Source organism: Ovis aries, chromosome 26 (genome assembly GCF_016772045.2).
Source record: "Ovis aries strain OAR_USU_Benz2616 breed Rambouillet chromosome 26, ARS-UI_Ramb_v3.0, whole genome shotgun sequence".
Lineage (NCBI taxonomy): Eukaryota > Metazoa > Chordata > Mammalia > Artiodactyla > Bovidae > Ovis > Ovis aries.
The window spans coordinates 6,922,234-6,939,214 of NC_056079.1; the positions used below are offsets into that span (position 1 = coordinate 6,922,234).

General features: G+C 40.3%; 1 protein-coding gene across 3 annotated transcripts in view; it reads right to left on the reverse strand.

The window, feature by feature from the left end:
* Nucleotides 1-5,259: 5,259 nt before the first annotated feature.
* ASB5 (ankyrin repeat and SOCS box containing 5) overlaps nt 5,260-16,981 on the reverse strand; it is a 39,749-nt gene continuing 28,027 nt past the window's right edge. For all 3 annotated transcript variants that reach the window (XM_004021684.5, XM_012105692.4, XM_012105694.5), the window contains exons 2-7: nt 13,861-13,940; nt 11,761-11,868; nt 10,951-11,101; nt 10,647-10,781; nt 8,226-8,417; nt 5,260-7,196 (exon numbers count right to left, since the gene is read on the reverse strand). In XM_004021684.5, coding sequence (XP_004021733.1) covers nt 7,069-7,196; nt 8,226-8,417; nt 10,647-10,781; nt 10,951-11,101; nt 11,761-11,868; nt 13,861-13,940 — 794 coding nt within the window. In that variant the 3' untranslated portion in view covers nt 5,260-7,068. The remainder of the gene's footprint in view (nt 7,197-8,225; nt 8,418-10,646; nt 10,782-10,950; nt 11,102-11,760; nt 11,869-13,860; nt 13,941-16,981) is intronic.

Genomic DNA, 16,981 nt, shown 5'->3' on the forward strand with positions numbered 1-16,981 from the left:
TGGCAGAGAGCCAGAAAATTGCTTTGACCTAAAGCAGGATGATGAACTTGCCCTACTGCTCCTGCTGAAAGAAAGCAAGCTGCTTTTTGTGGTTCTTGCAGATTGTTACAGAGGAAAGAAAGTATCAGATCAATAGCAGGATAACAGTTGCTAGGGACTGTGGCGGTTTATTCCAGTAAAGAGCCCTCAAACAGAAGAGCAGCTGTGACTGAAGTTACCTCCTGATGAAGTTCAGAAACCTGGAGTCATCCTCCAAGTCCCAGCCAACTTCCCACATGAGCCCAACAGCTATCCAAGCCAATAATTGTTGTTGACCTCTCATATGTCAAAAGAAAATTCACAGAGCTTACTTGATATGAGTATTTTCTTGATCGAGAAGCAAAGTTGTCAGACAGGGCGAGTTGCAGCAGAAGGCGCTTAGAAGCTGACTTTCAGCAATTATAGTGCACTTTATAAAGTATGTTTGTGTGAGTACAGTCAGCCCTCAGACCCATGGCTTCCATAACTGTGGATTTAACCTGGCTCAGATAGAAAAAATGTTAGAAAACACAATTCCAGAAAGTTTGGAAAGACAAAACTTGAATTTTTCTCCTGCCAGCAACTATTTACACAGCGTTTGCATCGTATTAGGTATTATAAGTAATCTAGAGATGAGTTAATGAATACAGCAGGGTGATGCATAGCTTATAAGCAAATTCCACACCATTGTTAATAAAGACCTTGAGCATCCTGGGATGTTGGCATCCTCAAGCCTTTAAGGGGTGATGGTGCACTGTTTTCTATTGTAACTGGTTACTGGGAACTTACTCTCCTTTTCCTTGATTGTAGCCCACTAGCTAGGAAGCTGTAAGCTCTCATTGATAGGAAGAAAGCTTAAAGCTTTATTTAAGGTTGGAATCAGCATCTGGGGACGTCGGGACAGCTTAGGTTTTAGTTAAGTGCAGTGGGAATTTGGTCTGGCGGGATTGCCAAGCTGTGGTCTCAGCTTTGATTTGTCTGCGCCACACCTCTCTTCCACGGTGAAGGTGACGGGGCGCAGACAGGGGGAGCTGACTGTGTTCTTCTCAGCCAGGGGCATCTGTGCTATACTGGGTATAACCAGACCCCTACCCCACCCCGTCGGCTTCTGCCCACAGGGAGGGGAAGTGTCCATCTCCTGAGTCATACAGAAGGATCTCTTGATTCTTCTCCTGTGCCCTCCAACCTGGACTCTGTCCATATTGAAGTGACATTCGATAAAGCACCTCAGGTTATCCCTCTAGTTCTTTTAATTGGACAAGAATTACCTGAGAAAGTTCTACGTGGCTTACCTGTGGAGTCCTATCCCCAGGTCACAGGTGCAAGGCCTTGCACCAAGGCCTCAGACGTGGAGCCCAGAGCCAAGGTCACCCCTGGAACTGACCGAGCCCCATTGGAACTGCTGCCAAGCCCCCTGATCCTTACCGGCCAGCTTCCTGACCTCAAATTAGGTAAAAACGCCCACCATGGCCCCCTAACCAGTCACCTAATGCCACCCTTCCAGCAGGAATTTTCTCTGTCTTGAAGCTATAAAAATTGGCTACTAACCTATGAAAAGCATTAACCAGGTCAGCCAGCTGTGCTCACAGCACCCACATTATCTCCGCTCTTTGGTTCTTAAACCCACTCCCTTCTGCAACAATCTGTGTCTAAAAATTCCTTTCCAATCCGTGCTCGGACTGCCGCATCACCCAAAGATGAAAACGTCTCTCCACGTGGATGTTAGTCACTGGAGTATTTATAGTGTCACAGCAGAATCGGAACAGAATCGGAATAAAACTGTGGGGCCCACTGTTGAAAAATTAAGCTTTCAAGATGACCATTAAGCCAAGCATGGGATGCTGTGAGTGTGGGACTGTGGAACAGAGTCGAACCCAACGTTCCTAAAGCTGGCATATGTGGCTGGGTTGACCATGTACTTTTCCTCCTATGCATAACTCAAGAAGAAAGTTCGTGAGGTTCCTTTTAATACCTTCAGTTTTTTTTTTTTTTTTTAAGGACATTGTAACAGAGTCCAAAATTACTGCTTCCCTTTCCCCAGACTGAGACCATTAAATTGAGTCCTTTCTTTCAAAAGAATTTCGTGCCTAAGGCCTTATGCCTTCCTGTACATAATGGATATGGATCTGCATAATAATTTGAAACATAAAAATGTAAAATGCTGACTTCACTTTGAGAGGGAGGCCTCAAAAATTATGAGCTAGTTAGGAAAATACTTCTGTTCCTCCTTATGTGTTTGAATGGTCTTGTCCCTGAGAATTAATATTTGTCCTTGGGAAGTGTAGAACTGTGTGTGTTTGTATTTAACTTACTCTCTGGGCAGTGCTAGGTCCAGAAAGGACAGATTCAGAGCTGAGGCCCACCCTCATGCTGTGTGGGTCAGTCACTGCTCTGGGGGAAGGGGGACCAGTGATGATGGAACCCCTCCTCCTTATAATGCGGGGGGAGTTGGCAATAAGAGGGGCAGCTATTGGAAGACTGAATCCCAGCCCCAGACAGAACTGCCTTCACTCTCAATAGTCCTGGGTTCCCTGAAGTCCAGGGTCTGAGAGATAGTGTCAAGTCCCAAATGCTAGCTTGTCCTTTTTGAGGAAGGGACAAGCTAAGAATCCTGCATTGGGCACAAGAATGAATGATACAGAGAGATGGAGTCACCATTCTCCCCTGCCAAAGAAAAAAAAAACAAACTCTTTAAAAACTCAGATGAGAAGGCAATGGCACCCCATTCCAGTACTCTTGCCTGGAAAATCCCATGGACGCAGGAGCCTGGTGGGCTGCAGTCCATGGGGTCGCTAAGAGTCGGACACAACTGAGTGACTTCACTTTGACTTTTCACTTTCCTGCATTGGAGAAGGAAATGGTAACCCACTCCAGTATTCTTGCCTAGAGAATCCCAGGGATGGGGGAGCCTGGTGGGCTGCCATCTATGGGGTCGCACAGAGTCGGACATGACTGAAGCGACTTAGCAGCAGCAGCAGCAGCAGGGTGTTAGTTCCGTCTCGTCTCTGGGTGAAGGAGGATTAGAAACAGGGTTTTCTGCACGCCTTTTCTCCTTGGTCTAGTGCAGGATGCTGGCACCACATTGCCGTATCCTCCAGCCCAGCCTCAGCTCCCCCCTGGGGAAGAAACCCTGTTCCTCCTTCTGCGCAATTCACAGATTACCTGCCTGCACGCCTCACCCTGCTGAGGTATGATTTTGACAAGAGATGACCTGGGGAGATGGATCTTCCCGACCCAGGAATCAAACCTGGGTCTCCTGCCTTGTAGGCAGATTCTTTACCAACTGAGCCACCAGGGAAGCCCTGAGGGGAAATGGTCTTCCTGTGACGAGCTGTCCTGACAGCGGATGTCCCGACTCGCTGCATCTCCCACCCTGCATCCAGGAAATCCTCTCCTGGTTGTTACCAGGGCCTGTGCCCCCCAGAAACACGGCCTTTCTCTCCTCGAGCCTTTGGGAACCTTCATGGTCTGAGGGGTGAATCACTGGCATGATCCGTTTACGTTGGGACTCAGAAACACTAAACTCTCCTGTTTCTAGCAGGCGGACCTAATCTGCTGCTCTTGTATGACACAGAATGAATGTTTCCATTTGCCATAGCAATTCCAGTGGATGTTTCATTTCATATATTTAGGTCATTTATATTCCCCGAAGGGCACCCCTTTTTTTTGTTGAAGCCCTAGATCAGATGGAGAGGTAACAAGGCCTGAATTTTCTGAACAAAATTTGCTCCCCCAAAAAGACTGAGAATGATTGTTAAGGCTTTTAATAGAGAGGGCAAATCTTAAACCAGTTATAAATAAGAAAGTAGAGAAACTAGAGTAAAAAGGTGGGGATAACCCAAGGGAGTGGATCATTTGTTTAAATTGTTGGTAGTAAATGGAGAACCACTCACCTGGGTTCAGGGCTGTCTAAGGAAACACAGTGGATACTCTTAGACCTTTTCAGAAGAGGCCATCTTTTCACACTGTTTCTATTTACTGATTTCTGAGCATCTGTACTCTGTGGTTACAACAATAATAGAAAGTAAATACTTTTTTCCTACAAAAATAAATGTGTTCAGCAGTGCTTTACTCCAGCATTTATTTCACCATATTTCTTTAATCTCTTATCAAATGCAGATGGCCCCCGATCTACTGGTTTTTTGACTTTAGGGTGGTTTGAAAACCATATGCCTTCAGTAGAAATCGTGCTTTGAGGACTGCATTTGGGTCTTTGTCCCAGGCCAGTGGTAGACTGTCCCACCAGATTTCTTGATGTGGGGCCGGATCCTACTGCTCCCAGGCAGTCCCCTGACTACAGAGCAGAGCAACTGATACATGATTAACCATTCTAGACCCAGACTTTTCACTGTCAGTACAACATTCAGTCAACTGCATGGGACAGTCAATGCTTTATTATAAACTAGGTTTTGTGTTAGATTATTTTACCCAACTGCAGGCTAATGCACGTGATCTGAGTACATTTAAGGTGGGCCAGGCTGAGCTCTGATGTTCCATGGGGAGGTGTATTAAATGCATTTTTAACATATGATATTTTCCAGTGGTCATGTATGGATGTGAGAGTTGGACTGTGAAGAAAGCTGAGCACCGAAGAATTGATGCTTTTGAACTGTGGTGCTGGAGAAGACTCTTGTGAGTCCCTTGGACTGCCAGGAGATCCAACCAGTCCATCCTAAAGGAGATCAGCCCTGGGATTTCTTTGGAAAGACTGATGCTAAAGCTGAAACTCCAATACTTTGGCTACCTCATGTGAAGAGTTGACTTATTGGAAAAGACTTTGATGCTGGGAGGGATTGGGGTCAGGAGGAGAAGGGGACGATAGAAGATGAGATGGCTGGATGGAGTCACCGACTCGATGTACATGAGTTTGGGTGAACTCTGGGAGTTGGTGATGGACAGAGAGGCCTGGCGTGCTGCGATTCATGGGGTTGCAAAGAGTCGGACACGACTGAGCTACTGAACTGAACTGATTTTCACCTTATGATGGGTTGATCAGGAGGCAACCCCATACTAAGTATGGTATAGGACTATCTGTAGTATTTTTTTATTTTGCCTTTGTATAATTTTGTCTTTGGACCTTTACACATGTATGTAAAAAGATTTTGATTAGAGGAACTTCACGGTGTCAGTCGGCATTATGCTACTCTAACTGCTCCTGATACAGTGATTTGAAAACCAGTAGTAAATAAGGACAACTGAATCATATTCTCCATTACCTTCCATTATAAAATCAAATACTAATTAGAACAGAAAAAAAAACTGGTTTATTCCAGGGATAAACATCACACTTTAATATAGTAACATACATATGATATGTTTAAATTAGAACAGTTCTTTGATACAATAATCATACTCAAACTAATATACAAGGTACCAGCACTCTAAAACTTTCCAAGTGTCAATTTTTATTTTAATATTTGATATTTGTTTCTCTTACTGACATAAGACCAAATAAGAGGGATGCCTTGCACCATAAGATGACTTCTTGCTCAGGAAGAATACTAGTAGACACTGTTTTACTGAAAAGCAATTTTAATATGTGATTATGTTTCATAGGGTTACTCTATAATAAAAAAGGTTAAATGCATATTATTCTGAGGATATTACAAATTTATTAAACTGAGATATTTTGTAAAACAGACTAATTTAAAAGTCTCTAGCCACATTGAAGACATTTTTTTTAAACAAACATGCCACAACCTTATTTTGACTTTTGAAAATCTAGAATGATTCTTTAAAAATGTAGTCTTAATAACTTTGGGGATATATACAATGATAGTTTATCTCCCACAGGTCTCTGGCAGTCAGTCAAGAATTAAGTAAAAAGGAAAATAGGCCCCTGGTTATCAAAATGTTTTATCAAAATTTGATAAATTTATAGGACTCATCCAAGTATTTTCTTCTACTTTACACAGTGTTATAAGTATTTTATTATCTTATAAATTCAAATAGTTTACAAAGTAGGCACAGAGAGTTTTTTTTAATGTTTAATTTTATTTTTTAATTACTTTTTATATTGCACTCAAATACATTAAGCAGAAGAGAATAAACCCCACAGAGGAAACCTTCTTATGTACAGCATCCCTTTACAGTATCATCTATGCTGAACCCTTGTTTTGTGCAAGAATCAGAAACACCGCAGTGAAGGTCCACAGATGGGGGACATTTCCTAAGGTTTCTGTGTTTGCTAAGTAATACCCTTTTTCTTTTTCTTTGAAAACCCCACATTTTAAGGCATTTTTTATCTTCCACCTTTTACAGCCTTGGGCCCCCCTGATCCCTAGAGTGTAACCCAGGGCCTCTTTATCAACTAGATATGAAGTTCATTTTCCTGGTCCAAGTCTCACCAGCTCCCGACAGCCTCTGAATGGAGGAGGCTGGGGTGATATGTATTAAAGCACAGAATAGAGACCCTGAGAGACCACTCTTTAGTAGGAAAGGGTCTTCAATTACACTGAGCAGGTGTGTAATGTTCCAGACTTCTCAGGGTGAGAGAGCTGTAGTGATCATTCTAGTCCTGCCAGTTTCTGAAACAGGTTTACCTAAGGCAGTGAAGTGACCACTGGGACCTTTGCAGGAAAGGGGCGATTCGTCTTTTCTTTACTGAATTGATCATTATAATGATAAGCAAACATTTAACATAGTGGGTTTCCTGAATGACAGTCATCTTTATTTCAAAAAATATATGAGCCGCTCTTTTCTAAACCATACTCATATTTTGTATTAATGTCAACAATACAGAAATAATCAATTACAGAGGCCAAAACTTAAAAGCATAAACATTAATCGAAGAATATAGACCTTCAAAAATATATGAATACTTTTAGTAAGGGTTCACATAGATACTTTAAACGTATTATAGTCCAAAAACAGTAAAAATGCAGGAAACATACTACGCACTAGTACACTTTAACTAAAATTGCTATTTCACTTCTTCCCGGGTATTCTCATATCTCTACCATCGCTTTAGCATGTTTTAACATGAAATATACACTATGCAGATGAAATAGAAACTTCTGATTTTCAGACATTTAGGATTACTTTACTCCCTTATCGATACTGTAAGAAAGTCTGCAATAATGTTGGCAGCTGGAGCTGTGGGATCAGGTGTAATCTTGGTCTACCGATGTAGTTTCTGATACAGAGTCTGCAGAGCTGGCATAGAGAGCTTGGGGTGGCTGTAAGAAACGTGGAAGTATTTGTTCATTAAAATCAAAATGGATTTTTCTGTGTTGTAAGACACATGAAATCAAACCACATAAAACAGACAGTGCTTTGCAATAAATTAGGGCAGTATGACCATTGCGTGTGTGTGCATGCTCGGTTTTGTCTGACTCTCTGCCACCCCACGGACTGTAGCTCACCAAGTGCCTCTGTCCATGGAATTTCCAGGCAAGAACACTGGAGTGGGTTGCCGTTTCCTCCTCCAGGGGATCTTCACAACCCAGGGACTGAACCCAGCAATGTAAGCGTATACTTTACCTCTACGCCACCTGGGAAACCCATTAACCTAGGGAAACTTACATAAGCATATGTATTGCTTTTATTTGTAAGACTTTATTATGATTGAGATATCCATGCATGTTCTTTAAAATATTTTAATCTTCAGGCTTATGAAATTGTTGTTGTTTATAAAGCCTCAAAAAAAGCCTTTTTGCTTTTTGAAGGAGATATAAATCTCCTGCTTTATGAAGGACATATAAATCAAAAGCTCCAAGAAGTGTTAGGCACTAAAAGGGAAATTAAAAAAAATTTTTTTCCTCAAATTAGGTTAACTATTTAAGCCAAAGCAATTCTATTCTAGTGTCTAGACCAGGCTTTAGAGTTTCTGTTTTAGAATAAAAATTCATGATTATGTTTCTATAACACACTATAGATGATGCGTATCCTTATAAAATGGGGCATATTTCAAGATATATATTAACAAATATATATTTAAACAGAATCAACATATTGTTTACTGTCAAAAATAATATATTTAACTTAAACTGAAGGAATACAGAATTTAGGCAAGATGAGAACAAAGAAAATCAAAATCCTCATGATACCTTCTTTATGAATGCAACTCAAGTTAAAAAGTTATCTTCCTTCAAAAAATATTCCAAATGTTATGCCATTGTTATTTTACATGCCAACAAAAAGTCTTCTAATTTCATCTATTTCAAGCCCTTCAAAATGTTTTTAATGCCCTCATAGATTCTTCTTACCTTCATGTTGAAGCAATAATCTTTCCACCAAACTACTAGAAGTCGCTACATCGATAGGTCGCAGAAGATCTGTGTTTTTGGCATTGATATCCGCTCCAAATTCTAGCAGTAAGTTTACAATTTCTGTACAGGACTGTTGAGCAGCAGCGTGTAATGGAGTATCCCAATATTTGCCTTTTTGTACATCAGCGCCTACATGGAAATGAGGAGTGATGGTTTGTGAGACGAATCACCTACCTCAGCAAGGGGAGGCCGGTGTGTCAGCCACAAAGAGGACCTCAATTCTCTATAATAAGCTACTTGTCTGTACGCAATATATATGCACAATGCAGATTTCACAAATATGCTTCATACATACATGTATTAAATCTTAAAACGCAATACACCTGGATGGAGAGTTCACACTTTTGTTAAGTCCTCTAATATTTTTCTCTGTGCTTGAAAAATCTCATAATAAATTATTTTTTTTAAAATTTTAAACAATTCCCAAAGTAATCATATTAACTAGTATTTATAGTGCACAATTAGGTTGACATATCCATTTGCCTCACAATGGATCATTCTTAGGATTATTCAAGAGCTTATTGTTCTTATTCTTTTCATTTATTTTAGGGCAATAGAGCTCTTTGGTTTCTCGGAAAACTTATGACTGTAGATATGTGAGTTCTTTGGGTAAAATGTATACAGATTTGTCCCCCTCTCACTCAGGTAGTTTAATTCAATAAATATATAAAGGAACTGAGCCTTTTAAGTAGAAGAGCACATTATATTTCTGCATTCAAAGTAAGTTTTTAAAATGCTTATATTAAAATATCCTTCCATGTTAAATTACCTATTACACAGTTATTTTATCTTGGTGCAAACCCCTGGCACATGGTGGTCATTTGACACACGTGCAATGAATATATGCTGCTTAATACTGTAAAGAATAATGATCCCATTTTCCAATACATAAAAAGTTACAACACCAAGACAGGCCTGTTAATAAAAATCCATTAAGTCCTTCTCAGCTCTGCTTTCTGACACCATCAATAAAACCGATGATGTTTATAAGAAGCAGCACATTTCATGAGTCCCTTTATGGCCCTCCTGATACTCTCAAGTTTCAGTAAATGTATTTGTTTTCAATATTTTTAAATCAAATGTAAAAGACTTAGTGAAAAACATTATATTCCATAACAAAATCTCCACAGAGAAAGCATACATTTCATTGGTTATACCAATTTTATGGGAGATCAGAGTCTGAAAATAACAACTAATCCACAATTACTAACAATACTGCTTCAGGCTTTTTTTTTTAACCCAATATAAAATATTGGGAAGAGAATAATATTGCAAGCAAAATAAAGCAGGTTGTAAAGAATAAACTCTTCTGGTTATACAAATTTATGGGTGAGCATAGCCAGAAAATAACAATCTGCCAGCCATCGTTAGCAGAACTCATGTTTAAGACTCTTACTAGGTATAAAGAGAAAGAAATAGTGGATACAGACACTGCTTGAAGAAGCGTATAATTTAGCCAAGATGAAGTGAGTAACACATAATAGGATTACTAAAAATATATGTGACTTCCCTGGTGGCTCAGATGGTAAACAATCTGCCTGCAATGTGCGAGACCCCAAGCTCCATCCCTGAGTCGGGAAGATCCCCTGGAGAATGGAATGGCAACCCACTCCAGTATTCTTGCCTGGGAAATCCCATGGACAGAGGAGCCTGGAGGGCTACAGTTCAAGGGGTCACAAAAAGTCGCACACGACTGAGTGACTAACACTTTCACTCTCATATATCAGAGTCTGAATGAGTGCCATAAACAAAAACCACAGAAATCCATTTACTCATTTTATGTATATTTTGAGCACCTGCCACATGCGAGGCATTGGGCTAGAGGGAAGAGTTGATGGAAAAAAAAGATATAATTCATATCTTAAAAGGGCTCGCAGTCCTAGAGTGGAAGATACCACATGGTCTCAGAAGATTATGAATAGTTTCTTAGGGTTGAAGATGAACTTTAAGGAATTGGCTTGTTTCAAGAAAGTGAAAGGGTATTAAGTCTTTTTGGGGAAATTACAAAGTGGGGCAAAGTCTTGAAAGACAAGATTACCTAAGCAGTTATAATCCATAACATTTGTTTTGATAGGTTTGCTCACAGAGATAGAGATATTGGGCACCATTATATCCAACCTTGAGGATTTTAATTTTATAACCTTTATAGGTAGGACTTTTGGAGTTTTGAGGTCAAGTGGAGTTACCACAAATGTGCTCCCTTTTATGGATTTTAGAGTTATAGGTGAGGATGCTTAGAATAAGAACATTTTTATCCGTAAGGTGTAATTTTTAAAGAAGCTTATTTAGAGAAGTCAATAGGAAGCTGAAAAACTGCTTGTGTGTACAGACAGAATGGAAGATGGTATAGAAAATTACCAGCGTAAAGAAGCTTCCGGACACAATGGAACTGCTGGGACATGCAAGCTACATACAGAGGGGTTCCCAGATGAGGAATGTCTTGGTCAACATCTACACCCCAGGATATCAGGATTTCCAGACACTCGTGGTGACCTGCCAACACAAAGTACAGGTGAGTTTGCGTCTCCTGAACACTTGTTCCCCCACCTCCAACACACAGCTCCCCCCAACACCCGCCCCAGGCTTCTCCCTGCAGCCTTATTCACTATGCCTGTGGCTGAAGGCGCTTTCTCGCCTTGTCACTTCACCCAGTCACAGTCACCTTTGCTGGCTGCCTCGTGCGTAGGGGAAGGAAGGCAAGACTCCAGCTGGGGTTTGGCGCCGTATTCCAGGAGCAGTTCTGTGCAGCTGGTGCTGCCTTGTGAGCATGCGTTGAATAAGGGGGTCACGCCGTCTATGGTGAGCGCGTTTACCTAAACCAAACCAGAGCTCTGAGAATGAGAGTCACAGAACCACTCGCCATTCCTGGCAGGTATGTGCGTGGAAACAGGTATTAACTGAGAAGGTGTGTGCAGCAAACGTGACAAAGGCTATTTAAGCTCACACACACATCCGTAAGCAGAGCTTGAAAATGCTAAGGGATAAGCAGAAACATGATGTGGTGGATAATCTACAGGAGTGGGCATGAAACTAGTGGAATTCTGAAAAAAAAAAAAAAAAAACAACTCTAGAATCAAATACACAGAAATGAATTAAATGATTAGGTACTTTGTAGTTAGGGGGAAAAAAGGTACAAATGTAATAGTGATGAAGCCACTTTGCTGGTTGGCAGCTGAAATGGGAAATCCTATTTCTGAGAATTTATCTAAAAAAAAAAATTCAAAAGATGAGCACACATTATAGCTTAAAGATGTTCATCTATTGTTATTTAGAATCGCAAAAGCAGGAAATAGCCTAAGGGATACTCCATACCCTGCAGCGTGCTACCCAGAGTGCTAGTGGGCAGTTTGAGAGCTTTCTTTTTGTTCCGCTTTCGAAAACTACTAAGAAGGCAAGAGATGCAAAATGAGGCCTTTGCCTGCTTCTCTCAGTCAGCCCATGTGGGACGGGGAACGCTTTTCGGGGCACTTACGTTGGCTCCGGCTTGCAGAAGCGTCCTGGCACAGGCCACATGATCTCCAAGGCAGGCTTCGTGTAACGGCGTGACATGGTCTATGGTCACTGCGTTGACATTATAACCCTAAATATGACATCAGTAATTTTGAAACGTGAGCAGAAAGTCAGAGAAAAATCCCCTGTGTCAACGGTCATTAGAAGGTGACGGCAAAGACCAGAACATCTCAGGAAAATGGGTTTCAGTTTAGCAGGCATGACCAGTTCAAACCCCCAGAGCCAGGCAGCTGTCAGATCCCCTGAACCAAACTGTTGTAACCATCATATTGCATCCCACACAGCCTTAAGTGGTTTGTCCAACAGATTCTGAGCCACCTTGACGTATTTGGGGCAGTCCTCTCTGAGCCCCATCAACTAGCTTATATGCTGCTGGTTAACAAGTCTCAATACAAAGTCACTTAGATGTGAGTTTGAAGTGCCATAAGGCAGTATTTTTTAAAATTTGGATTGCAACTCTAACCTCTAAATATATTGGTACAATTAAATGAGATGATACATGCAAAGCAATAATGATTAAAATGCCCAGCATACAGAAAAAGTCTTATTGTATTATTCAATCAAAATTAAGTAAAATCTAAATATTTTCATTCCAAATAAACTAATGATATCAGTCTAAAATATTTAACTGTTGCTAGGGAAAAAAGGTTCCTTGCCTTCCTGCTATATTTGATAATTCACTCTTGGATAATCATACTACCATCATCACAGGAAGATTTTCGTGGTCAAAGCCCCACAGCATCTTATAGGTTACCATGATCTAGAATAACACCAGGAAGGACTTGAAGAATCTTGAAATGAAGGCAAGAAAATAAATATCACCCTAAATCTTTGCTACTAGTGAGTGGCAATTTTTTAAGATCCCTTGAATCACCCTGTCAGAGGTTTCAGATTGGCTGGTCTGTAGCCAGACCTGGAGAGCTGATTTCTAGCCACTGCCCATGAGGGTGACCGATGACAGAAGCCTCTGAAAGGTCCAGGTTCTGTCTCACAAGGGCTCTGGACACAGCCTCTGACCCTCTCAGCTGGCCTGTCTGTGGACATGCGCTTACAAATCTCCTAAGACTCCTCCTCTCCAAGAACTGTGTGACCCTTTCAGAGGGGTTGCCCTTCAGCAGTTAGTGACGTTTTGCAATTTTTATTGTATATTTCATCAGGTGATGAGCAAACCACATAGTCACTGGATTATCCCGGAACTGGAAGGCCCTAAGGAGTGTCTTGTTCTGCAACCTCAGTTCACAGGTGAGTAAAAGGAAGCTCTGACATGCTGTGGTTCACCTCAAGTGCCAGCCAGGAGTTCAGATGACCAGAGCCCAGGGCAGTGTTACTTAGAGTGAGTGACACAACCCTTTCTCCCCTCGTAGTCATCTGAGAAAACTCCTGTCTCCCTGATTCTGAGAAGCACCAGGGCAAGGACTTCCAGACCTGGGTGTGCATTCATATCCCATTGGCCAAGCCTGAGTCCCTTATACTTCAAAAAGAATCTGTGCTTTTCTTTTTCCCTCTGGTGAGTCTGATGATCAAAGAGGTGTAAAAATGACTGTTCTGTGGCGTTCATAGGCAAACCCCCATAACATACTACAGATTACCATAATGGAAAAAGCATTGTTACAGCAAGCATCTGGTCTGATTATCCTTCCTTGGATATTTTATGACCGAACTAAGCCTGCAATTAACTGCACACCATTGTACCGATGTAAGCATATTTAAAATGTGTGATGAATAATACATATATCCAATTACTTCCTGCTTAAATATGTCTATCAATGAACAAATGTACTGTGTGAGGAATCTGAAATACTAAGGCATAAAACTATACCAAAATATTTTAAAAGATGTTTCAAAAGATAAATGAGAAACTATGGATAACTATGGATAACTCTACAATATGAGTTAAAATAAAAAGCTAGTAGAAGTTATCAAGCAATTTTGTTGGTTTTGAGTTGATTAATATTGATAATGAATGCTGTATGCTCAGGGAAGAGAGACATATTTTAAACTATAGGTTATATCATAAATTTATGTATTATCTTACATTATAAAATTACATGTTATATTTTACCTGTGATAATAATGTTCTCAGAGCTAGAAGACGACCTTGACTGGCTGCTTCATGTAGTGGTGACCGATCTGCCCAGGAACCTTCCAGAAAAGAAAGAAAACAAAAATCTGTGCGTTAGAGCAAACCCTGATTGTGGTGGTTGCTGTCAACTCTTTTTAACCCTATGGAAATGGCAACCCACTCCAGTATTCTTGCCTGGAGAATCCCATGGACAGAGGAGCCTGTCGGGCTACAATCCATTAGGTCTCAAAGAGTCAGACACAGAGGGGCATGCACGTACCCGGCACCAACTCTTTGAGATACGTATCATTAGTATTTCTGTTTTAAAGTTAAGGAAGTAAAAGCTTTAGAAGAAATGAAAACATTTAAAAAGAGTCACATAGTCTAATTCCAGAACTGAATTGTTACAACTCCACTGCCATTGTTTTGCCTTTCCATCCAGCATTATTTCCTGCTTATCCAAAAAATTAATAAGCCACAATATCCAATTCTTTGAATTATCAACTGAACAAAGAGTTATCTTTCATTAGTTTGGGGGTATTGTTTCTTTCCAGGATGCAACACTCCCATATCATATTAAAAGCAGAATTGAATTAGTATACCCCAATAAATATTGGTTAATAGGGCAAATCTGGCAGGAAAATAATAATTTATAAGAATTGAAGCCTTATATTCTCACAAAATAAAATGCTAAAGTCACCATCATAAGTAAGTCTTTGGGGGAAACAGTTATGTTTCCAGTTCCCATCTATGAAGATAAAATTCAATGCTTTCAAAATCATATGCAATTGTTTATTTTATCATTAAACAACTTGACTGCAGAGCACAACTCTGGAGGACGTCAGAACATATATCAGTTTTCATGGTGAATGTTTAAATAAGCAAATTATTAACTTCCCAGACTGCATGTGTAAAACCACTGTGTTCATTTATTGAGCACAGTGGTAGCAAATTAACAAGGTTTTGAGTAACCAATGCTTAAATAAATGTTTGAATTTAAATATTCATTTATAATATTTGTAATGATTTATAATGCTCCCTCCTATATAATGGGTTAGTAAATTTCATTATCCTTAATTTATCGCTGTACGCTGTATGCTGAATTGTATGAGGCTGATCTGTTATCAATTCTTCCACCGTCACTGGCTAATGTGGCAATTAACCAGATGCTGGCACTCAGAACAGTCTACAGAAATGGCCTTTTGGATTCATTTTTGGACTCATTTCTTTCTAGTAAACTATTAAGACTGTAAGGGGCAGCAAAATTAATAACACTTACAACTGAGGGGTACTAGATATTCCTATTTTACATACAATTTATCCATCAAAATGATTTCATTAGTCTTCTGGACCATTCAGCATTGCTAGCTGTTGTTCACAAAAGGCAGAAAAAATGGAAAAGCGTCATTCAGAAAATAGGCCACATCAGGGCCAAAATAAAGAAATGTTAAGTGTTTACTGAAGTTACCACCCATCACAGTCCCCTATTCTCCTCCAAGACGGTCACAAAGCTTTCTGTACCCACTGTCATTTTCTTTATCACCAAGCCTCAAGTCCTTTACGGTGGAAGAAAAAAAAAAAAAAACACTGAAGCCAGAGTTTTGTCTGTGCATTTGCTATCATCTCTATTCATAGGACCTCCACCGGCATGAAAGGGGAGTTAAATGTCACACGGTCTGCAGGAGAGTGTGGGTGGTGGTAAGTGAGAAACCCACCGGGAATAATTGGTGTGGGCGAGGGCTCCCTTGGCCTGAAAGGCAGGGGTCAGTCTTCTGAGAGCCACGCCCTATTACTAATATTTTCCTGGATGAATTCAGCTCTGCTCACCTGCCCAGGAGCCCAGCTGCTTGTGGCCTAAAAAGCAGTGGGGTGAGCTAGAGGAGGAGGAGGTGAGAGAAATGGAGACCAGGAGGAAGAGAGAGATGAGATGCAGGTTGGAGCCCAGAAGGGTCATGGAGGAAAAAGACTGAGGGACTGGGCAGGCCTGGCCTTGAATCCCAGATTAGGGTGGTGGCCTTCAGGGAGGACCTAATCTCTCTGCGGGTCAATTTGCTCATAAAATAGGAAAAATACCACCTGTGAGACAAGATTGAGAGCAGGCTAGAAAGGAGCATGCTAAGTACATGCCTGCCACCGTAAATGCACAAATAATACCTAGCATTCTTAGTTAAATATGAACTGATAAACACAGGAGGTTTTTAATATGAATTTAAAGGAACAATTCTTCTCCAAAATTAGGGGAACTCAAGCCATAAGTAACAGCATCTATTGACCAAAATGATTTTCAGTGCTTTCAGCTTAATTAAATAAACCATATAAAGCAATTGAATGATTCATAAATGTATTTAAGCCAGTGATCAACACTGTTGCTATCTTTCTCTTTCCTAAGTAAGCGCTGAGAAATAAAGTCATAGCAATCCATTACAGGAGTAATTTATAGTACATGCTGGCGAGTCAGGGAAAAAAGTTATTGTTTTGAATTCTGCTTACTTAACTCCCAAGCAACCCCACCTGGTCTGCTTCCTTATAATTCCTTAGATGAATTTCTATAATTAATCTGGTAACATGTGAGAATCAGAGGATCCATCATGCTCCAGTTTCTGTTTTGAGCTAAACCTTCATCCCTCCCTGCTGCTCCCTTTCAAAATCTGAGAATCAACTGCAAATTTCTATTCAGATATATTCAATATTAAATATCTTACTTTTCAATACAGATATGCTTTACAGTAGAAAGATTTATAAGCTTTCTCAAGACCAAACAAAAGATAAATATCTTCATTTACAACTTTTTAAACTCTACAATCTTGTTAGACTTTACATTGGGTATCTAAGATTTAAAAAATAAAAGTTCAGTTGAACTCCTTAGGATAAATTATTCAATGGGAAAATGTTTTACAAAAAGTCTGTAACTTTCACCAGCTAATCTAATGCCCACTGCTTCGGTCTCTCTGTAGCAACACAGGAGGCCAGTGCCTATATTTAGAAATAACACTCGTTCCAGGGCATCTGGTATATAATTTACAAGGAGAGAGCCTGTCGTATTCTGTAAACAACCACCTTACCAGAGCAAAAACATTCACGTTCTCAGATATTTATGGGTCCGTAGGGGTCTATAACATAC